General features: G+C 41.6%; 1 protein-coding gene across 2 annotated transcripts in view; it reads right to left on the bottom strand.

Annotated features, from left to right (window-relative positions):
* Nucleotides 1–25,192, bottom strand: part of LOC309692059 (fatty acyl-CoA reductase 1) — a 61,380-nt gene extending 36,188 nt beyond the window's left edge. Inside the window, exons 1-2 of one of the 2 annotated variants that reach the window (XM_082510217.1) lie at nt 24,841–25,192; nt 2,009–2,296 (exon numbers count right to left, since the gene is read on the bottom strand). In XM_082510217.1, the coding sequence (XP_082366343.1) occupies nt 2,009–2,197 (189 nt within the window). In that variant the 5' untranslated portion in view covers nt 2,198–2,296; nt 24,841–25,192. The remainder of the gene's footprint in view (nt 1–2,008; nt 2,297–24,840) is intronic. The other variant, XM_082510216.1, reaches the window with a different exon arrangement.

Here is a 25,192-nt window from a genome sequence, read left to right as displayed (position 1 = left end):
AAACCTCCAGATCCTCTTATAGATTAACTACCGTATTTCCCGGACTACAAAGCGCACCTGAATATTAGCCGCAAAAGCTAAAATCAGGGGAAAATCCTGTTTTGTACATACATTAGCCGCACCTGACTAAAAGCCGCAGGTGTTTCAATGTTGACTTATCATATGTAAGAGAATATGCACAAAGGGAATTGTCAGGAAAGAGATGGCTGTTTGGAGACACACCCCTTTTATTAATATTTTGAAAAACAAGTTATGGGTACATATTTGCACATGTAGTACATAACAGTAACCTACAGCACACCAGAAAAATAGATTCGGACTACCTTTTAGGCTCAGGTGCAGTGACACGGAGAAGAAAAGTCAGTCATTCACCATCTTTCTCTTCTTCCTGCGCTCTAAAACCACCAAAGTCCTCTTCTCCAATGTCGGAAACGAACAGGCTCAGGATGGCTTCGTCATCCACTCTCCGCTTCTCTCCTTCGTTGTCACTTTCAAAACCAAAGAAATCCTCGTTGTCAGTGTCAGAGTCGAACACCCTCAGAAGGGCCGTGGCAGTGTCCTCTCCATCATGCAGCAGTCCAGCCCTTCAAAATCCGTTGGTGATCGTGGATGTTTTCACACTTTTCCACGCTGTCAGAATCCACCGGTGGAGTTGGGCATAACTTGCTTTTCGCAAGTTTATCGCCGCTCGTCATCCACGCCTCCCGCTGAATGCGTAGCGCTACTTTGAAGTTTGTTTTTCGCGCTACTTCGTACGGCACTACGTTGCCTGGCGGACGGACATGTGACTAACATACCACTCTTGAACCTCGATCCTTCCACCAGGCAACGTAGTGCCGTACAACAGCGGAACAAACAAAACAAATAGTCTTACGATATCACAAAAATCATGGAAAATCCATAGAAAAGCCGCACCTGACTAAAAGCCGCAGGGTTCAAAGCTTGTGCAAAAAGTAGCGGCTTATAGCCCGACAATTACGGTAGTCTCTCGTTTCTCCTTTAAGCCGTCTGTACTTCCAATTAAATAACGTCCATTTCATTAGCGTTTTGGTATTTTTGATCGGACCCCATATATTCTCTCGGTGCCTCTTCTGAAGCTCACAGATGAACTACTGGACTCTGGAGACCAGGGGCTGGATTTCTCATGTCGTTAAGCTTATTTCGCCATGGCAACACAAGCTGGTGTTATAATTCAAAGGCAAATTTCTATCGCTCTGCAAACATGCTTACAGCTGGCAATATGAATAAGCGATGTCAAATGTGCATATTCACTAAATGCCACATGGTTTAATTAATGGCTTCACAGAAGAACTTTTTAAAAGTGACTGCTGCCTTTCCTCATCAATTTCATTCATTTTAAAGCCTTAAAGCCTTCAAAGAAATGCATGGGTTCAAAAAAATATATGTCCAGTGTATTGAAATATCAGCAATACAAGGTGTTTCTGCTCATAACAGATCAGTGGATCATAAGGTTTTTCTCTATAATCTTTACCTTAAACTGCCCGGAGACAACTACGGCTTAAAATTGGTGCTTAATAAAAACATTTGAATTTAATGGGTTTTCCCCCCCCTATCTTTAGTCACAGGAAGAACAAGAAGTCCCACAACAGATGGTTTGGCCGCCGATAGGGTCCTAATCTCTACATCATGGATTCAATTTGAGATGATATGAAGAGACAGACGACATTAAGAGAGAATAAATCCACTGAATAAATGTGCCAGGTTCTCCAAGAGCAACAGAGTTGCCAAACATCTCCACAAAAAACAAAACAGTGTGCGCATGCATTTTCATTCGTACTTTATTAAAATAAATACATAAATAAAATTGATTTAGCCTTTTGTTTAGTTCTCATCCTACACCTTTTAAGCATGTTATTTACTGAACTTGTCAAACATACATACAGTGAACCGTGGCAAAGCTTTCCAAAGTTCTACTATACTATGTGTGGTAAAAGATCAGATCATATGTGCCCATTCGGTCAGAACATTATGCACTTGTAGCTCGTACCTTGCACTTCATCATGTCGCTGACCCTCTGCTGCATGGACTGCCCAGCTTTGGGTCTGACCAGGATGTAAAGGGCTTTGACCTCAGGGCAGGACCTCAGCAGCTTCTCCACCAGCACTTTTCCCATGAAGCCCGTGGCTCCCGTGATCAGCACATTCTTGCCAGCGTAGTATTCCACTACGGACGCCATGCTGCTACCCGTTGCGCCACCGCAGATGTCTGTCAGTCTGGTTTGTGCGTCTGTTGCTTGCTCTCCTAACCCGTCGAGGTCCCGGCCTTCACACAAGTCCTGCAGAGCGAGCGGGAGGATAAGAATGAGGATAGGCAACCTCAAACTTTAAATACTGTATCAGTGTCTCTAAAGCTGGTGTCAGTTTAAGCAATGAAGCATGCAGCAAGAAGCTAAATATGAACTGTGAATCGCACTAATGCAACAAGTGCACAGTTTCGCATGAATGTCCAGGCTTTGACAGATTTAGTCTCATGTATCTGGAAATGAAAACAAGCATTTCAATAAATTGAAAAATATGCATCAGTGGTGGCACGTCTCTGTTTTGACCTTCAGAGAAGAAGCATGTAACTAGTCTGCAAACTTTATGAATATTTATACCATGAGGGGGAGGGAGGGTGATGCTCGGGGCAGTGTGACATCAGCTGCATGTGTGAGCGTGGGTACGAGTGTGTCAGGTCCACCAGCAAGGGTTCAGCAAGATTTTAAGCAGCAACTGATCACCGCTAACCACAATAACCTTTATCATTTATTCATGAATGCAAAAAGCAACAAATCAGAAATTATTTTTAACTGTAAACAATATAATTTGGTCATAGATTGACTCTTTGAATACCACTGACATGAAAAAGCAGCTTAATATTTGATTAACAGATGAGCCATTTTAGAAGCAAACTAGTTAAAAAAAAACAAACATCAAAGTTTAAATTATTCTACTAAGGTTCAACTCACTCAAATTCAGTTTGATAGAAAAAAAAAAAGAAAAGAAAATATCAGTTTGGACTCTGTATCGGTCTTGAAGGGACTATCAGTGAACAGAGGCTATGATGCAGTCTAGAGATCTATTCCCAGGTGATTCAACCTCCACTTATACCTTGACTCATGTGCTTAATGACTCCCATGACACGGGAGAGTTGGTCAGTGACTCTCAGGACCATCTACAAGGTGACAACCCTATTAGAGGTTAAATATCTGAGTCTCCTTCAACAGTTGGAACTGAAGCAGCCTTTTGGATGACAGGAAAAGCATCTTCAAGAACCTAAAACAAATTCCAGCTGCCTTCTGCTGAAGCACTTCAGACTAAATATTCAAACTGTCTGCTAAAAATTCCCAAAACTCCTTTTATCCATGCATCCAAATTAAAACCAAACTTAGTTTAGAAACAAAGTAGGGAAGAATGCTTTCATGTTACTCTACTGCTCTGCTGTGTTCAGATTTGGATATATAATACGTAACTGAGGACATGCAAATATATCGCATAATATAAATAGCTTTTTATGATTATAAACCAATTACAGTGAGGATTGCTAGAATCAAAATTAGACTATTATTCCCAGCTGCAGTTACTGTATTTATATGTCACCGCTTTGATCTCGGAAAACCAAACCTAAAACAGGGAAGGCGTTAGTGACAATCAGTGTCTGAATATAAACACAGGCTTCCACATACATCACAGTTAAGTCAAAATGTTGAATGTTGTCATTGTGTTTCTTAAATTTGTAAAGTCTTGGTTCAAACTACAGGATTAAAGGCATTTCTTTGTCCCCCTCCCCAGCCTCTCATGCACTTGAAGTGAGCAAGTGCATGAGAAATTACATTACGCCAGGACCTTGGAGGCTGAAAAGACTCACATATATTAAATGTACAAGACTGCTGGTATATTGAAGTGAATGGTATGATTTCAGTAATGACAAAGTGAGCTGCAACCTTCAATCCCAGCAAACAAGTTTGGTTTAAAGCTATAATAAAAAAAATAAAATAAAATAAAAAATTAAATGCTAAGGCTTATCTTTAACCATCTGACATTATGCGTATTCCACATGCAATAAATCACATAACTGGGTTTTATGGCAGTTTTTAGTTTTAGTGGACACCTGTGTTGTAACACTAACACTGACTCTGTTGGACTTTGCCCTTATTTCCTGTAGACAATAGACGACTATAACTGAATGCAACCTGAGAAGTCACATGGCCGCAGATAAGCTGCGTTTGTGACTCAGTGAGGGAGGTTGTGCCATGAGTCCATCTGATCAAAGCACTGTGTTGATGTGTGGGCTAAAAGCTCACCAGCACACTGCCAGCATTTGTGTGCAACCACGCCAACTAAGCATTGATAAATCACACGGCTCTTAAAGACTAGATGACAGCTACCTGTCTCTGGTTGGTGTCACCCCCCCCATCCCCACCACACACCAACCAGTCACACAGGGAGGGTGGCAGCGCGCCCAGTCTCATCCAACTTTTTGGCAGCAGCCAATAAAAATGCAGGACTTGACTTGTAAAATTTTCACTTGGCAACAATAGGCACAACATTTAGCCAAGACTGATGCTTGATCAGCACCTTCAGTGATACAGCAGAGCTGTGATTGTACACAAGATGAAGCTACGCTCCTTCTCTTTGCTTCGTTCATCCTCTCTCCTGTGCTGCAGATTCCCAGCATGTCTGCCCAAAGACAAAAACCAAATCCTCCTGAGCCAAACGTGGCCCAGATAACAAAAACAATCTTGTATTTACTTGCTTTCCCTCCATTCTGCCGTCTGTGCATGCAATTTTAAAAATCAGATTCCCTTTCCACACAAACACGAGGAAAAAAGATGGGTGTGTGCATTCAGTTTGGGTTTCTACATGTCTGCACTTGAAAAACAAAAAATGTGTTCCAGAAACTAAACGCCGGGGCTCCTACTGACATCTATGTTTAATCCCAATTTTGTCCCATTATTTTAATTCGATATTCCCCCATCTTCAACTTTCAGACAAGGCAGTATCTCCAGATCTACCACTCTGTACACACAGATGACAACAAGAAGAGGTCACAGTCAAGGTCCTCTGCTGAGGCCCCAGACATTTCAGCCTTGTTCTTCACATAGATTCCCTGTGGACAAGAGGACAAGAGCACATGGGCTGAAAGTCACTACAGATTAACGCCTGACAATGGAAATGTTCCTGCAGCTGGAAGAGTGTTGGAACGGCCATGCATGAATCAAATTCATGAGACTGAATGCTTGTGAAACACACAAGGTTACACAACTCCACCTCCTGCTTCTCTCAATGCCTGTCAGTTAAGCTGAAGGTGTCCACCCTCTACAAGCCAACATGGAAAGTGGGGCGAAACTGTCCATTATTCTCCTTACAGGCCTTTAGTTCAGAATTATGCATTTACAGGATGACTACAAGAAGTATAGAATACATACATCCCAAGTATTTGCTGAAAGTTTATAAATTGAATTTTGGTTCATTGAGATAACTAGTAGCAATTAAAGACACTTGATTTTAAAATGACACACACACACACACACACACACACACACACACACGGTAAACTATATCTAAAGGAGTTTAGGCACCGCCTCACGTTAACAAGAACTCATATGGTGAGATCATGAAGTTCAGGGACAGCTCATTTTGAAAGAAAAAAAAAAACATTTACAATTTAAATTTTGCATCTATTGCCTTCAAGATGATCTCTTCGTGTACCTCAGGACCCCCTTCCAGCATCCCTACTAAGTTTAGTTTACTTTGGGGCGATCGTGGCTCAAGAGTTGGGAGTTCGCCTTGTAATCGGAAGGTTGCCGGTTCGAGCCCCGGCTTGGACAGTCTCGGTCGTTGTGTCCTTGGGCAAGACACTTAACCCGTTGCCTACTGGTGGTGGTCAGAGGGCCCGGTGGCGCCAGTGTCCGGCAGCCTCGCCTCTGTCAGTGCGCCCCAGGGCAGCTGTGGCTACAGTGTAGCTTGCCATCGCCAGTGTGTGAATGTGTGTGTGAATGGGTGGATGACTGGATATGTAAAGCGCTTTGGGGTCCTTAGGGACTAGTAAAAGCGCTATATAAATACAGGCCATTTGTAGGAGCACCATTCTGACCAATTGCATGTGTCCATCTAGGATTTCATCATGGACCACAAACCTTCATGTCGATCACTGGTGATTACGACTCCATCCAATTTGTCCCACCACCAGCCCTGTTTGCTCACCTTTCAAGGTGAAGGGTCACATTTCTGACACACTGGAAGAGGTTGGAGGTTTGCCCAAGTCAACCTCCATAGAATCTCATGTTAAAATCTCAGATTTTGCAGCGTTAAAAAGCATGTTCAAAGACTGGTGCAAAATCATGTTGCACCAACCAAAATGCAGCCAAACCCAATGACTGAGATCACGGTGGCTACAACTTTTATACCGTCTCCAGGTTTGACATGCAGTCAGTATGAGACTTCAATACAACAGATGTCCAAGGAGCTGACCTTCAAGTGCATAACCTCAAAATTTAAAACATGAAATAAATAAGCACAGTCTGAACTTTTTAATCACCTAAATTTCTGGGTAACACTAGAGATTCAGGATCTCAACATGGATGAAGGGTCTATAGATAGTTCTTTTTCCTCAGGCACCCAGCATATTCTCTTGGTTTATTTTTGACATACTGAATTAAACTTTACTTTTAAATCCCTCAGCCTGTCCTTGTCAATCACACAGATTATGAAGGACAAGCAGATATGAGGTCTGTCAGCAGTGACCTTGTTGTGTTGTCATTGGTGAATAAGACTGCATCTTCTTTTAGAGTCTATATTATGACTTGAAAGGAGAAGTGCTGGGCAGCAAGGACAAGGCCTGAAAGCTTAAGGGACAAGCTTCTCAGGTTATGATGCCATCTTGACAAAGTACCACATCACATCCAAAGTCACTCGGGGGTCACTTTAAAAACAGAGCTGGGTGACGCTCAAGGCATACAGCTCAGCAGCAGAGGTTTACTGTTGTCTGCAGCTAATGCTGCTGCACTCCGGCCTTATTTCATGTCTCCTTTTCTTCACACTGAGGGCATTTTTTGTATTATTCCTCAAAAGCCACTCTCCACAGGAAATCCACGCCGTTTGTCTGAGGAAGCTTGTTTTAAGCCACAGCTCTGCAGTCCTTCTGCCTCCGGCCTTTCCCCACACAACCCTTCCATTACTGGGTCAGCTAAATGCAGCTGGAGACGCAGGCAAAAATCGAGCTGCACAGCTGCACACTGGCTAAAGCCATTATAGCCGGACAAAAGCTGGCAGCGGGAGGAGGGGAGTGAGTGTGGGAAAAATAGAAAGAGCAAAATGATGCAAAATGCAGCCAATAATTAAAGCAGCATTAGTCAGTGCCAAGCAGCACAAAGGAACAGTCAGGCCCTTTCACTATCGCACAGTGATGGCAGTGACAAAAAGAAACCTGAAAAGCTCTGTTAAGTATACAACCACTACTGGCTGCAGTTTCACAGTGCTGTGCCAACATGGGACTCCAGGAGATGCACCTTTATCCGCCATCCAAAAGAACCACAAAAGTCAATACATCCTGCATTTAGAGACAGAGGAATCACCATCAAAGGCTTGAATCAACAGAAGCAATAGTGGTCATCCCAGCTTCTAACCCACAAGTCCACATTTCTAAATTTGGTTTTGTTAGGCTCACCGTGCTGTTTAAGGCAGTTTCTGGTTCTTGTCTCAATGACAATCGGAAGAGAGGAAATGAGTCTCTTTTCCCTGTCCCAGAGAGACTAGATGAGGGTGGGGTAATGACCTGACCACAAGATTAAATAAAATACATTAGCTGCTAAAAGTAACACTTGAGAAAAGCATGTTAATAGTGACTACTGGGCAAGCCCTTTAGTCTTTTAGTTACTGCTATTATGCCTGCAATTTACAGTGATAAGTGAAGTAAGCTAAATTTACAAGCCTCAGATAAAAATCTCACTAATATTACAAGCTTATAATCATACTTTATGCATGCTATTGGAAAAACATATGTAGCAGAAAAATGTAGAATGAGGAGAGATCTATTGTAATAGTCAAGCTAAAGTACTAAGTGGACTTGAATAGGTTTGAGCTTAAAAGTTAACTAAAGCTAATGGATTAGCATTACTCACTTGTAAAATATATAGCTCATAGTTTTAAGTTATGATCCAATAGTATAGATAAACAGAACTGTCAGCAACTAGTTAAAATTATAATAAAAACTGTATAAAACATGAGTAACAGTTAAATTGTTAGGCATAAATACAGCTAATAGCCCAGCCCAGCCTCACATCTACTTCACAGCTGATCAGGTGAGAAATCAACTCAAGAGGACGAAGGCAAGGAAGGCAGCAGGTCCGGATGGAATCTGCTCCAGACTGCTCAGGGACTGTGCAGACCAGCTCTGTCAGGTGGCCCTGTACATCTTCAACCTGAGCCTGAGCCTGGAGAGGGTTCCTGAACTGTGGAAGACTTCCTGTGTGGTTCCGGTGCCAAAAATCGCACACCCCAGGGAGCCCAACCACTTCAGGCCTGTTGCCTTGACTTCTCATCTGATGAAGACCATGGAAAGGCTCATCCTGCACCACCTTCAGCCACTGGTGGGCTCAGTGTTGGACCCCCTGCAGTTCGCCTACCGTTCTGGAATTGGGGTGGATGACGCTGTCATCTACCTGTTACACTGATCCCTCTCTCACCTAGAGCAGGCGGGGAGCACTGTGAGGATCATGTTTTTTGACTTCTCCAGTGCTTTCAACACCATCCAACCCGCACTACTGAGAGGGAAGCTGGAGGGAGCTGGAGTAGGCAAACAGCTGACTGCATGGACCATCGACTACCTTACCAACAGACCACAGTATGTGAGGCTCCATGACTGTGTGTCCGAGGTGGTAATCTGCAGCACAGGGGCACCGCAGGGCACGGTTCTCTCACCTTTCCTGTTCAGCCTTTACACTTCAGACTTGTGTTATAATTCGGCCGATTGCCATATACAGAAGTTCTCAGATGATACAGCCATCATTGGATGCGTATCAGACGGGAATGATCAGGAATACAGGGGGGTCATCAGTGACTTTGTTGGCTGGTCTGAGACCAACGTACTCCAAATCAACGCCGGCAAGACAAAGGAGATGATCATAGACTTCAGGAGGAATTCACCCCCTACAACACCGGTGAACATCCAAGGGAGAGACATTGAGATAGTGGACTCTTATAAGTACCTGGGTGTTCACCTCAACAAGAAACTGGACTGGACAACAAATACAGACGTCCTGTATAAGAAGGGCCAGAGTCGACTCCACCTGCTGAGGAGACTGAGGTCCTTCGGAGTCTGCAGGACTCTGTTAAGGACATTCTATGACACTGTGGTAGCATCTGCCCTTTTCTATGCAGTGGCCTGCTGGGGGAGTGGATGCACGGACAGGGACAGGAGCAGGATTGACAAACTGGTGCGGAGGTCTAGCTCCGTGCTGGGATGTCCCCTGGAGTCTGTGGAGGTGGTTGGTGAGGGGAGGATGCTAGTAAAGCTGACATCCATCATGAACAACCCACGTCACCCACTGCATGAGTATGTGAGTGGTCTGAGCAGCTCCTTTAGTCAGAGACTGAAACACCCTCGCTGCAGGAAGGAGCGCTCTCGCAGATCATTCATCCCAACAGCAGTTAGACTCTATAACTCCTCAATCACGATGTCATAAGTCACTGGACACTGTGAACATCCACGGTCACCACTTCATGCATAATGGACCTTCCATGACCTTCCAAGCTATATAGTTTGTCTTCCATATTTCAAACCATATCCATAATCACATACTGTGTATGCTACCATTGTATATAGTGTATTATCTTACTTTTTTTTCATTGATTGTACTTAATTGTATTTTTGTATTTCCTTCATATATCTGTACCTGAGCTGAGGTGACGCAAAAATTTCCCCATTGTGGGATCAATAAAGTCTTATCTTATCTTAATAGTTAGCCAAGCCAAGCATATGCTATAGCAAGGAGCTAATAGTGAGGCTATTAAATACAAATACAGGCTATTAGCGCCTTGCTAATAGCATTACCATTAACTCCTTTATACAACATTAGCTAAGACTGACATAGCTGTAACTGTGAAATTGTTTGTTACATTGCATAATATAGACATTGATGGATCTCGTTAAAAGAAGAGGAAACTACACACTAATAAAACATCACCCAAATAATGTTTTTGTTCTTTTCGTAATAAAATGTGGTTCTGATGTTTTCTTGAGATACTACATAAGATAAATAAAAGTGTAAATAACCATCAATATTTCATTGTTACAGTATTTTGTCTGGCTGCTTAACTTACATATGGCTAATCGAGTGTCAAGTTCTTCAAGACAGAGCTACTAGCATTAGCCATTTGAGCATGACTACAGCATAAAGGACATGGTGCCTACATGATGAATACGAGTGTGCTCCAGCAATGGCTTAATGTATGTTACATCAGATAAACCCACTATAAATGTGACAAGTTATACACTACAGTATTAAAGACTTTTTCAGCATACTGCAGCTCAACTCCCCCGCTCTGGTGTATGAGGCAGTAACTTTGTCCCTTACACAAACCCACATAATTGCGCAGCACTTTTTAAAAGGGCCCTTATCCAAGACTGCATTATCGCATAAAAACGGCAGGTCTTCTCTCTCCCACTCCATTTTTTTTTTCTAAGGCAGCTAAATGCTAATCTAATTAGAATTAATTATATTGGCCGTGGGCTTCAAGGATTTAAGCAGGACCTCTTTAATTCAACCTTTTCACTAAACTATGAGCAAGTGTCAACACAAAGGTCAGCGCTCTCCGTTAGATATCTGGCCGTGGGAGCGCTGGTGTGTGAGCTAATGTTTCTGTGTGCACGTGTATACGCTTGCGTCAGTGCGTTGTCGACATTGTATGCGATGGCAGAGGGATTCTGTAATTACACCAGCTGTCTCTGAGTGACAGAGCCTCCGTGAGCTGTGGTGTCCGTTTACGCCTGGCTTAGACCCAGGCTGCCAATCGCACCCGCAGTGCAGCTCTCAGGCCAAGAGGTCAGGAACTTGTATTGTGTGTTCAACATGGTATGAAACCCGTGCACGACTTTCAAGTAATAAACACTGTCCTCCAATTATTGGCTGGAATCAGCAGAGTTTGATGACAACTTTTCATTTTCTGTAATCTGTGTATGATTTCAACTCTTACCGACTCTTGGGAACAAACTGCCCTCCAGCTTTTCTTGAGGACAGTTGCAGTGGTGTGTGTGAAGCATATGCAAGTTATACCTGTGTACCAAACCAAATTTAACTAATTAAAAATAATAATAAATAATTCTGTAAGACTAAACCTGGCATCAGAAAATAGTTACACTAAGAAATAAATCAAAGCAATGCATTGGAAGAAAGAAAAATGACCTACACAACTTGTATCCTTAAATATATAGTTAAAACAAAATTTGCAACACAGTGAGTTTACATCAGATGGCTCAGTCATCCACACCTTTTTAAACAGCTTCCCTCAAGGCTGAAAAAGATATGCATGCTGCCATAAGCTTCACATGTCACATATTCATTTGAATTCAACTTTCCATATGGTAAACAGTTACAGTGGAGGAAAAAAAAAGTGTCATTGTACGTTTATTCTGAAATAGCATCGCTGGATTAAAGTGGAAAAGGTGACAAGGAAAAACTACTGGAGTTTCATGGAAGCCACAATTACTCTGATTCCTAGAAACTCAGCTTTCATGCACTGAGAGGAAACCGATCACCTGTCCCATTGTTTGAGGGCCATGGGGAGAACAGGCCTCTCCCTGAACCATCAACACCAACTCACTCACTATAATACCAAAACTGCAATGTTATACTTTGAAATTAAAATTAGAATAATTGTTTATCATGCTGATTTTTCCCTTAATGCAAATACAGGGATGTAAATGGATTCATGGACTGCACAGAGCCATAAATCACTGATTCCCAACCAGGGATCAGTCTTCAATCCGTCAACCAGACCAGCTGAAAACTGGGTTATCATCAAAACAGGGAAGACAAAACAGTGCCTTTGTACCCCTTTGTCTTGATGTCTTGAATGCAAGTTCAAGACATTTTTATTCACCTTCCTGGTCCTCCAACTCTAATCAGTTGTCACTCCTCTTTTGTTGAATTTAAATTCAGACTTTGCATCAAGAATTTGATTCAGTTCCTCCATTGTGTCATCATGCATTTTAGCGGTAGGGCAAAAAGCACGATCCATCACTTGAGTGTACAAAAATTTCAATTTACTTCTCACTACATCATGTTCATTATGTAATGAGTGATTTAGGACACAGCCATACATTTCTTTGATTTCACTGAGCAAGCTGCTGGCAGTACGAGTATCCAGTTCTTTCAGCTAATGTAAAAAACACCCATGCAAACTCAGGCTGCAGAGAGCCTGCCAGTGTTTTATGATCTATTTGAGGGAGCCATTAGCAAAATGGCTGACCAAAGTCTCACTTTCCATAGCCAGTCAAGCTTAAATACAGTATCTAGACATGTTGTGATGATGGGTGAGGCGGTCTCAAAAACCTAATTGCATAAACAGACCAGTAGCACAGGCCATAGCCGCTCTGTTGCTTATCCCGCAGGCTTGTTATTTCTAATGTGGAAAGAGGCTTGCAGGATTTAAAGCTGCCATCAGTTATCCATGCAAAAGGTTGGTGGCTCAGTCAGAGATTGGTCCAACCCAAATGCTTTCACCAAGTTCTTTTAGATTTTTGCCAAATTTGGTCTACTGCCTGACAACACGCCTCCTACTGTAGATAGCAGTAGTGAAAAGGTTTAATACGCCAACAAAAGCCCTTGTTGCAAAATGTTTTCTTCACATCAAACAAGACCAAACAGTCCAGGAAAGTTAATGCTATACATCCACTCAATACGCGACGTCCAGATGAACAAAATCAACTTTCTGGGATTTCCTAACCTGGATGATCGAGCATGCATCAAGACATGACCAAGCCACGAGAACAATTACCCCATGGTGGATATTATTAGCCTCAAACTGAAGCTTTAATGGTGTCATGTAGTCAACAATGGCTAATGATTGGTTCGTTCTTTTAACCAATGACACAAAGCTCCCTTGCATGGAAACAGGTATCTGTGACCAAGTGATTTAATGAGCTATCCAGAGCAAAGATGGATTACAGTGAACACAGAGTAATGTAGTCCTTAACACACTACAGCATCACCTTCTGTCAATGCCAGCTAGGTTTGTAATTAATGACAGAAGAGCTCTCTAAGTACCTCATCCATTTATGCATCCTTCTAAAAACCTCCACCCACCCATCCATCGTTCCTATATGCAGATTAAAGCAGATGGTTGTGAACATGAGAGGTATGAAAACCCACAGATTATTTCATCTGCTGCTGGACAGATTAGGTTACATCTCTCCACTATACAGTTATAATCTTTATCTTTGGCGATTGATTTCAGAGAGGGTGTTCCTTGTGTCACAATCACTCTGATCATTCCGGCACAGTTGTAATAATATCTGAAAGGTGTGACAAATTTGATAATAGGGCACATACACACAAACACATGTAGTGTTTGGTGTCAACTTCTGTGAATGGAAAGCAAATATCTTTGGGCCAGGAGAACATGGTTATTGTTACTGCTGCCACTGGAGTGTGTGTTGATTTCAGGGAAAGAAAGCATGCAATCGGCTTTGGCCGTCTGTTGGCAGAAAGATTAGAAGAAAGGCTGCTCTCTTACTGGGACTGGAGCATGAACGTGGTCTCTGAGGGCCCACTTAGAGCTCTACCTTCCTGCCAGAATAACACATGTTCCAAAAATGAAGGGGTAACTGTGGCGCACTTCAGACAGATTCTCTTCAGCTAAAAATGGGTTGGCCTTAAGATTAAATGTGCTTTATAATTCAATTTGGTCTGGAGGTAACATTCATAAAAATTCATGTTATTTACTTGTGTATCTCAAAAAACATCCTTGATTCCTAATACATCACTGATATTTTGACATGTCAATATAGCAACACAACGTCTAATGTGTTTATTCATAAACCAAACCAGACGACGATATGAGAGAAGCACATTTTTGCCAATTTAGCTCAAAATGGAACAAGATGAGCGCTCTAGTAATGTTTGAGGTTGCTTTCACCCTTATACTGCACATCTGTTTCTCTTTGGGTGAATCAACAGTAGTCGCTCATCATGCTCTTATTAAATTTGGCCTAATATCTGGTTTTCCAACAGTTTTATATCTTGATTAAGTTTATCCCCCATGCTCATCGCTGACACCGTCCAGTTTTGATGGGAAAAAGTTGAGATGAGAACGTAAAAAGTGCATTTTCAGTGATATTCTGACACTCATCAGCGCATTATCCAAAAGGTCGGCATAAGCCTCTGCTCTGAGAGTGCCAAGAAAATTCTGGAAAACCTGCATAAATACTTCCCATGCTGCTGATTCTGTTGGCTTCAGTTTCCTTTTTAATTCCTCTTCAAGCATCAGTTCACAGATTATAAAACCAACAAAAACACCTCAACTAGGTTTTAGCATCACTTTTTACTTAAGTGCTGAAAAACATTGCCGGATAAAATGACACCACACCATGAAGCTGATACAAAATTATTACGTCACAACCTCAAATCTCGATTCCACTGGATCAGACATTCTCGTATAAACAGAAAACAGCTAACAGGGCTGATTTAGGGCCATAATTGTGCCAACTTTTACTGCCTCCAGTACGTGTAATAGAAGGCAGCGTTTGAACCCTCGTTAAATCCTTACTTAAACAAGTCAGCGTTCCAACAGATCCATCAAGCTTTGACTTTTAAATCACATGTTGTGACCGCGTGCCTCAGGCTTTATCTGGAGATGGGTCTTTGCAAAACCCAAAAACAAAATTGTAAGAAATACATTAATATTTCATCTCTTACTAAGCAGATGTTACAACTCCAATTCATCTGGAACACCCCCTCAAGTCAGACAAGTGGGTGGCAGTGTATGTAAACATTAGTAAAACTTGCAACCTATACTACTGTTGTGTGACTACCTAAATGAGTCTTTTAAATAGATTTCAGAGGCGTTTTTAAGCTAAAAACAAAAAGAGCAAAAAAACCCCCAAACAAACAGAAAGCTTGCTTAGAGATGCATTAATTGATTCTTACCAAGTTGGAGCCAAACAAGTCCTGGTTGTCCCTGGTTTTCAAATTTTACTATCGGAACGGACTCGATTCAGTAGTGCTCTCACTCCCAGCTCTGACATAAGACTTCCAAGGTAAATTGATCATCTACGCCATCCGTCCTTTTCTTTGCATTGAGTTGGAAGTTTCCCGGTCGATGTCAGTCTTGTTTATCCTCCTTCTCATACTGTATGTTCCGAATACAGTCGGGAATTCTCACAAATAATAGGCTAAAATTTCTGGATTTACTTCAGCTCTACCACCATTTTTAATAGAAACTCCTTTTTAACTGAGAGCTGTGGCTGATGTAGCCACAGTAATCAAGGCGTATCTTAGCTTGCTGGATGAATGACAAACTACTGGATTAACAAAGCTGTTCAACTAGTCATTTCTTGATATAATGGTTTGCAAAGGTCAAAAATAATTTGCTAAAAGGCTTTGTTAAACACTGAGCTGTTTTCAATGTGTGTTGTTACAACGCTTAACTTCACAGCTCAGGGAGTGGCAGCCTTCGTCATCAGCTCTGCTGTAGATGGAAGATGCATGACAACAACTTTGACTAATCACTGGGTGAGTGAGATCTGTTCGATATTTAAAACTAAGGCAGTGCTGAGATAGTCGCTTTGGCGGCTAGCCATGTGTCCTTGTATAAAGGGCTGGGCATTTATCCAAAACATCCCAGATGCAGACAGCTGGGTTGGGCCACCCTGCCACAAATGGCCCTAATGGGGTCCCAGACAAACATCAGTCCAAATGAGCCCCAAAGGCTTATTCCATTTACTCCCATAAAAAGACAAAATCCAGGAGTTGTACTTTATGACTTAGGGTAGTAAGTTTAAGACACTCAAGCAACCAAACAAACTGAATGCCTCAGCATGAGCAGTCTGTCAGTCCAGTCAATCAGCCAGCTGTTACATCATTCAGTGGAAAATCTTGCTAGACTTGGGAGGTGAATGAGGATGTACTTGTTTGACAGGCAATACAAACCAAGACAATGTAAGAGTTTAAGATTAAAATGAGGAAACCATTTGGGGTATAGCATTGTTGAAGTTCTATTTAACAAGTAAGCACAACAGCAACTTTAAACACTAGAAGTTCATAAAAAAAGTCTAATTTTACCATCTTCGTAGGGCACGTGGAAGACACATTTAGGCTCGGAAGATTATCATGCAACAAACTGGATGAATGGATCAATGCAATTTAGGCATTTCTTAAATACTGCAGATTTATATAATAAATTCATTTTCTCTAGATTTGCAATAGAAACAGATTAAACTTCTTTTATTAGCACTAACTGCTAAATGAATCAAGGCTAACAGCTTCAAGAAGCCCCCATCAAACAAACAGTTCAAAGCAAAAACAAAACTAAAAAAAACTGTTTAGAATGATATAAAACCAGAGCTACGGGTCTGATTGGAAGATAACATCAATAGACACCCAATGCTTTTCAAACCATGTGCACAACAATGAACAAAGGAGTCTACAAATCCTATCATAGATATTACCGTCTGATTAAAAAAAACAAAAAACAAAAAACAACCCCACTCAAAATGTTAAAAATGTCAACAATGACTGAAAACATTACATTATATTTTCAGTATAACTCACATACTGTCGGAGCCCTTCAAAATAAAACTGAGTTTAAATCCAGAAAATATGATTATAACACACATCTCATGGCTTGATGCTGTGGAGGCAACGCATAAAGAAAAAGACCAAGTACCTCCCTTCTTATGAAGTTAAGCAACTCTTCAAAACCCTCACCGTGTTGGTTCGGAGGTTAGAAGCGCTTTATTCAGCCTGTTTCAAAGGAAACCCTGACACATTAAAGGAAGTAAAGACACAGTTCCCTTTGATATCCAACCTTTTTTACATCAAGTTTCTTTAAAACCTGGAGTGTGGGAATATATTGCATGTGGTGATTGTTGTAAGCCTTTGTGTTTGCTGAATTGTGTTTTGAACACACACCCACTAAGATAATGTCCAACCTATTATGCAACACAGGCCAAAGACTCAAATTATGTTCAGACATTGTGCGGTGGTTTGGGTGTTTGTCTTTTCTCAGGAAGTCTTATCAGATCATGACTGACTTTGTTTTTTGGGTTGTTGTTTTTTTTTAAATTCTTGCTCAATTACTCAAACGATGAATCGCTTCTTAAACAGTCACAGGTCATACATTAAAGTTAGTTAGGACATGCAGGAAACCCAAATTACATCCCTGAGGCTACAACATGCTTGTAGCCATGTGTGAAGCGGCATTCAGTGAAACTGTGAAACCCCCGCTTCACTCGTAGTATCGTGTTTCTGGAAAAGCTGTCACGCTCGCAACAATGGTTTAATGCAACTGAGAAAGTAACACTGCAACACAAACTTGAACTTTGAGCAAGTAAAGCCTCAAGTCTGAAAGAGGCGAGCCATCACCAAACATGTTCAAATAGGCCAACTGATAAAACAAGATTAAAGTGAAGACTAATCTGGTCTCGCCTACATTTATTTACACTATTTAATTGGCATCAATACACTGTAAAGAACTGCCTAATAACTACAACCAAACCAGAAGTGCTACCTAGAATCATTTTCTGGCACGTTCTACAGTTGTTTGTAATACACAACACACATCTATCTGTCCATCTACACACAAGAAATCCTGATGTGAAATCTTCTTCCATGCTCCGCTGTGACTTTGTTATGACTCTGAAGCGAGTACGAATGGGAGCTCCTGGTTTAAATCTCCCGAATTTAATTCAGACGTAACCTCAGAGTGGTCTTATGCTCCGAAATACTCCCCTGTGCTGTGGTTGGTCATTGACAACATTAATCAACACAGACAGAAAAAGCCTCTAAATCCTCCAGTGGGTATCACCCTCCAGTGACAAGCGGTCATCAGAGCACCCATGTCCCTGTGGGGATCAATGTCACACCGTCGCTTCGATATTCCCCTCTGGTTATTAACAGCATGGAGGCTCACAGGAACCACAGATGGAGAGAGAGTAGCAAGGTGACATATGCTAATTTACAACATCTGCTCAAACCTTCAATTTAAAAAGAAAAAAAAAAGGGGGGGGGGGGGGGGGAGTGGTGGTATTGCATGTTTAAACCTTTACTAGTAAAATCTGATTTTTCAACCTGATATGGTCTGAAAAATACACTGATAGAAAACACTTGAAGATGTATGGAAATCTTAATATTTTCAAGATTTTTCCCCATTTACACAATAAAAGAAACTACTGTCATACAGGAAGTTCACCTAAAATAAAATACAGAGAATTAGTAACATAAGGATTCCACCCTTTTGGTCCTACATCTCTTTTTCAGTGCGAGGCTAATCTGAGGACCAGTGTTGGGTGTAACGCGTTACTGTAATTAAATGACATTTATCCTCACCATCCACAGCCTTAAAGCACCAAACACTGATTCAGACGTGTTCAGGTATTCCTATGACAAAGGGCAAACTAGGGACATGTCTTCTTCATTAAGCCTGTCACAGGGGTGTGCTACTTTTAGACTATTTAGTCTTTTGGCATCTTTAAAAGGAACTTTTCGGTGTTTGTTGCCAGGGATTCAGATGTTTTGATGACATTATGCAAAAAAGTAATGCGCCTGCAAAACAAAGTAATTCTCCAAAACGGTACTTTGGTTAATAAACATGAACTTGCTTTGGAGACCATGACAAGCTGCGGAAAGGCGGTTACACTCCTAACCAGGGCTGCAACGATTCGTCGATGTCATCAACACATTGTTGACGCGTCATATTCTAAAACCACGCAAATGTGTTTATGTAAGGAAGCTAGGGGGCACAATTGCCTCTATCATCTGCCAAGACTGCAGTCAATACTAATGAAGAAGAACAGAGCGAACAGCACAACAGCTAGTTTGTTTTTTCCCCCCTCACATTAATCTTAAGGTTTATTTTGAATGGTAAACCTCTTCAACCTAACATTAGGTAGTTAATCTATGGGTTGGACCATATATATCAGTTTAATTGGTTTTGAACATGACACCATCTGAGACATGATATACAACCAATATACAAGCACAGGAAGCAGAGATAAGAGTTACTGAAATAATCACTGACTAATCAAAGAAAAATTGGCTGATTAGTTGAATACATAAATATTCATTTGTTGCTGCCCTACTCCTAACCTGACACACAGTACTAGGAAGCCCAGTGTGACTTGGCCCTCATTTCCCCATCATGCAGATACAAATGACCCCAACAGAGCACTTTGCTCCTGGGCTGCAGGATTACTTTTGGTTTCTTGAGTTTCTGAAAGTAGAATGGGAGGCAGAGCCTTCAGCTTTCATGCCCTTCTCCTGTGGGCAGGATGGGACTATGGGACTGAACTGTCCGATAGTTTGTGTTTTACTCTCGTCTTGGAGCTCTTCTGTTTCTCTAACTGGTAGCAGTACATGGCCGGCCCTCCCTGATGCCGTTTGTCCTATATACACACACTAATGCCTACAATACTGCATTGATGTATTTTATTGTGAACTGAACTTTGACTCAATTAAACACAAAATAGTTTTTCTTCATTCATTCGCAGGCTGCGCAGTACATTGCCGAGGGCTGCTGCTGGCCTGTGAGATACAGTTTGAGATGGGTGGATTTTGGCTTCTTTTAGTGTTCCTTTGCAGCATTTATCATTTAATAGCCAAAAGCATTTTAGCTCCTCACCAGTTCTTGCACTGGCTTAGCTGGTATGACTGCATGATTCTGAACCCTACTGTGATGAAAAGGCGGCACAAGTAATCAAAGGAGTGCAATCTGTAGTTTTCCACATATTCAAATCATCACAAAGATGAAGCCTCTTATGTGTTTATGAAGCTGTTGTTGTTGTTGCCATGAAATGAAGATGTCAGATGGGTCAGAGGATATGAATGAATGCAGATAGACAGAGATAAACGGCACACCCACCAACAGGATGAGCTTTTATTTCCTGTTAGCCTTTTTAAACACTCATTTCAGGGCAGTCCCTTTTGTTCTAATTAGAATGAACTGCCACAAAGTGACAATTCTTTTTTAAAATGTATTATTTAATGCCACCAGCAAATGCTAAATTCCCTGTTTACCCCAAGGAGTCTCACAGTCTAGGTGATAGATTGGCACAAAATGTTTCACTGTGTGGACATTTATGGCTCCGCGACCAATTAACTGACCTCTCTGAGGCTGTGTTCCCCTTTTCAGAAGACCTCTAAAGAAAGCGCAGTGAAATTGAGTTGATGCAGCTCTGTTTCCCTGAAAATTAATCATAAGAACTTTCATGCATAACCAGGCAGTTGTCATTCCTGAGACATAAAGCATAGTGTAGCTTTTTGCTATGGCTCAGTTGCACACAAGCTTTTGTGGGCATCACATGGCAGCGCTGCAACAAAGAAGGCAAATTTCCAGTGGAGTCCCATTGAGCATTAAACGTAAAGCGCTATACAAATACAGGCCATTTACCATTAAACAACCTTTAGCCCTCCAGCTCCCAAAGAGCAAAGTCTGTGCGATGACCAAGAGTACAGCTAACTATCCCTAACCCTAATGGTCGATCTCCCTTTGTGCTGCCTCCTGCATGCTTTACCCATGCAGCACCCGTGACAAAACCAAACTGAGCATTTTCTGTACAGTTCATCTCCTAGTTAGATGTGAGATCAGTGTCCGAGTCTGATTGCATGTGAAAGAACACCCCTTCCTTCATTTAAAGGTCTTGAGTGTTCCCCTGGAACAAATTAACCTACACACTTTAACTGGTACACTTCACAATATCCAGAGGTGAATGCATGATATGTTGCAGGTTACAATGGTTAAGCAGGATCAAATGTTCAATATGGCTCTCTCTCACCAGGCTGACTGACGACACTAACAATATAAAGAGATTTAGGGCCGTGCGGGACCCGCTTATCTGCCAAAGAGGAAGCGCAATCCCCTCACCTCAGACCACAACTTTATATCAAAGCCCTCTTAAAACTGCAGAGAAAGCAAAAGAATCATCTTCCAGCATGCAAGTAGGCTTAGTGTGCCATATACTACTACTCTGTGGTATGCACATGCACGGAGGAGGTGTTTTGGAAAGAGCAGAAGCACATCTCCGGAGCATTTAAAGATTTATTAGATACCTGAGAAAGGAGGGCAGAAAAGAAGTGCAAGTGTAAAGCAGCTGTTGAGAAAGAAGTTTGCAAGAACACATGAAGCAATCCGGAAGCTACATGAGGGACTTTCTTTTTTTGTGTTACAAAATGCATCAAGATCATTTTAAAGTATGTGCTGAAAGAAAACATACATGTGATTTCGAACTGGACTGCAAATGCAGGAAGGCAGCGGGCCTTACCTTTCTGCAGTCATAAACACTGTCTAAACGCACACACACTCCTGGACACGGTGTGCACACTCAGCTAACGCTTATCTGAGAGCCAAATATAGGCCATCCCTTGAAGATAATTAGAACTCATTTTGTGATCCCAATTTAGAAATCAGTGCAAGAAGCTTCTCATGTCGTCCTTTACGCCAGAAAGTTATGATAAGATACGAAATAAAACACGCTCCCATGAGGAGATGCAAGACTCAGAGAGGGGACAGCCCCCCTCAACCCAAAAATGAATGATTTTAACTGGTTTTCTCATAATGCATGAAATCAGTATTATAATCTGCTTTGCATATGATCGACGAGGACAAACAGGAGGGTGTTTATATCAGATATATCTGATTTTTATCTGCCATCTTCAACTTTTTGTTTGACCAGTCATGGAAAGACTTGGTATTGTGTGGGGAGTGGATACTGAACAGCGAGGGAGAGGCAAGTGAGTCACATAAAAATAAGTATTAAAAGAAAGAGCTAGGCAGATGTCATGATTTAGTACCGTTTTAGCTGTTTATGTGCCTTTCTCTGACTCACACATAGTAAGCAGCCTGATGGACAGATAAAGCTCCTTTAACAAGCGCACGATGGGGAATTTATGGTTCAGAGGTGTTAGCACACGGGAAGCCTGTGGGCAGCTACTGACCATCTGCATACCTGCAGAGAGCGTCTGTTTTCAGATGGTGGCAGAGTCAAATATACGTGGTACAACTGGTCTGTGTGTGAGGTTGTAACATCTAAAGAAATAAGGGAAAGTTTAAAACAAGTCAACTACCTTTGCTGTCAAACTACCACTGAAATTAATCAAAACTAAAGTAAAACAAGCAAATCCACTGTTCTAGAAACCTGCTGAAACTAAACTATATTCACAACAAAAGCTGAAAACCAACTTTAAAAGAGTAAATGGAAAACGTAAAATCATAATGACTACAGCTAAAGATGGCCCACCTCTTCATTAGATTTTTCATGAAGTGCTCAAAGTGCAAAAACAGATGCACTGGAGAAATTCAGCAGCGATGTGTTTCACTGGAAATCCTGATACAGTTACCAAGAAAACAAACAAACAAACAAAAAAAACTGGTTGTGAGCACTTTCAGGTGGGAACTATTTTCTTCCACCAACCAGCAGAAACTTGCATCTGGCTGACTTAACAGCTGAACTAATGTTTACCTTGGTCAGACTGAGCCTCTAGTCAATAGCTATAGGGTGACATATTTACTGGGTGTAGTTTATTAAAAAAGAAAATTGTTCCTACTTGAAACTGCAACAACAAGCTTTGCTGTTTTTTCTGACGAACTTGGTGATGAGTTCTGGAAAGGGACGCTGTTAGAGAGGTTTTCAAATACCACACACTGAGTGCCATTTAGTGTAATAATAGTTAAGAGAAGGCTGATATCAATAAAGGTTTGGGGACAAATGGTCAAATATCTTTAATATAATTATACTTTTTGTTTATTGCAGGGTGAACTGTCCCTTTAACTCTCTATGGCGATGACAGTTAAATTCACAAACTTCATGTACTCCAGCCTGAAAGCAGAAAAATCACATCTGTAAGGGAATCTGTACTCAGTTTATTTAGTTTCACGGGGCTCTGATGTGCGCTCAAGTGGCTCCAGAAAAATCGGAAAGTGATAATAATAATAAAAGAAAGCAAGGCCCTGAACACAAGCTGGTCACCACCGACTGACGCATGGTGGAGAGTGATCCCAGTCAGACCCCTGAGCAGACAGGAGGGGACTGAAGTGGGTCGTTTCCACATGGCACACACACACACACACACACACACACACACACACACACACACACACACACACACACACACACACACACACACACTGACAGAAAGCAATTTAACGGAATTTACATCATCTCAAATCAAGCAAACGCTCTCCACTTCAACTGCGTCAAGACACCGAGCTCCACAAGCACTTACTTCCGGTGTAAGATTTCAAAGTAAAAATAAGTAACAGGGAAAAAAAATGGTAGGGTACCAACATTATTTGTTTTTAATCAATCAATGAATCCCAAGATTATTATAGTAAACTGAAAATAACCTAAAATTATTAAATTAACATTAAGCACACTTCTGCAAACTAAAATAAAAATTTAAAAATTGAGTTTTAGTCCAAATAATATAATAATTTAAAAGCCAAAACCCAAATAACTAAAGTTAAATAAGCAAACAAAGAAAGGGACTGAAAGGCATGCCAAGGTGATGATCAAACACTCCAGAACTATAAATGTTTTTATTTAACAGGGATCTTAACATCTGACAAGCTGGAAACAGAGACTATTGGATATTTTTTGCCTGAAAGTCAAATTTCAGAGTTCAGGATTCATTACTTGGCATCAAGAAGCCAAGTAACCACAAATTAATTAGATAGACAGATAGTACTGTGAGGTACTACAAAAAAGCTAAAGGAAAATAAAAATTAGACCATTAATGCGCAAAAAGTAGAGCAAATAAATCATATGCACACTATAAATCTAAGAAACTCAGGCACCAATTTCCTTTCTGCTGTACACATAGCTATATATTTGGGGATTTGAAGCTAATAACAGTATATATATTTTTTTTTTTAAAAAGTCTTTATATATATATTTTATTTATTTATTTATTTTAAATGAGCAGTGTAACTCAAGAGTCGATCTAAACTATTTATGCCAGTGTGAAGCGACTCAAAGTGTACAAAGCCAAACTTCAAACCATCACTTTTCAGTTTCTAATCAACTGGTGTGGTCTGACTATAAATTTTAACCTTAATATGCAGATTTAGGCAGAAGTGTTTACCTGTAACAGATGGTATATTTGCGCCAAATCTGATCATCTTCAGTACAATGTCATAAAATGTGCAGAAAGCAACAAATAAACAATTAAAATGAAATTATTTAACAGGATCCTACATGTGGTTAGCTATAAAGCCATAGTTTTTTTTTTTTTAAATTGTTTTAATATGAAACCCAGCATTCCCACTTCCTGTCTAATTGGCACTATCGGCTGCCGGCTTTCCGCAGATGCTCCACGCCGACTGCGGCTCCCTCTGCCCCGCTACCCGCCGCCCTGACGTTCGGAGGCGGCTACAGCTTCGTGCTAACAGTGTGCTCTCTCTTTCCCTACACAACCCCCACCTCTACACTCAAACACATCACGGTCAAAAAGCGAAAACACAGCGAAATGTAGCAGCTGGCTGTTCACACGGACCCTCTGAGCGTTTTCTGCCCCGGCGTGCTGATGCTCAGTCCCGACCCCACATCCGACAAAACGGGTATAAGATGCTCGGCCAGCGGCGTGCCACGACACACCACCGCGTCCCTAAATCATTATCAACCACTCACCGTGAAAAGGCGGTCGCTTATGCGTGAAAGGAAGAAGAAAATCGCTCCCTACCGTAGACATCGGTCGGTGCTGGTGGATGCTTCCTCTTGAAGCTGTCAAAGAGGCTGTGCGGCGCAGCAGCTGCCGTCTCTTTGCCTCCTCCCACCGGCCGCCCCTGGCTCTGGCTCGTCAGTATACCTCCAGGGTAAGAAAAGCCCGGTTCTATAAAGTCGACAGACTGCCTGCTTGTCTATCTGCAGACTAGAGCAGAGAGACAGACCGCTACACCAATATGAGCCTCTGAGTGAGCAGGGCGTGTCACACAGCCCGTGACCCTCCCCGGTCCTGCTGCGTGCTGAGCCGCTGAGCCAG

Source organism: Aulonocara stuartgranti (genome assembly GCF_965226115.1).
Source record: "Aulonocara stuartgranti genome assembly, chromosome: 17".
Lineage (NCBI taxonomy): Eukaryota > Metazoa > Chordata > Actinopteri > Cichliformes > Cichlidae > Aulonocara > Aulonocara stuartgranti.
Note: the sequence above shows the minus strand (reverse complement) of the source record. Positions and strands in the feature narration are given on the sequence as shown.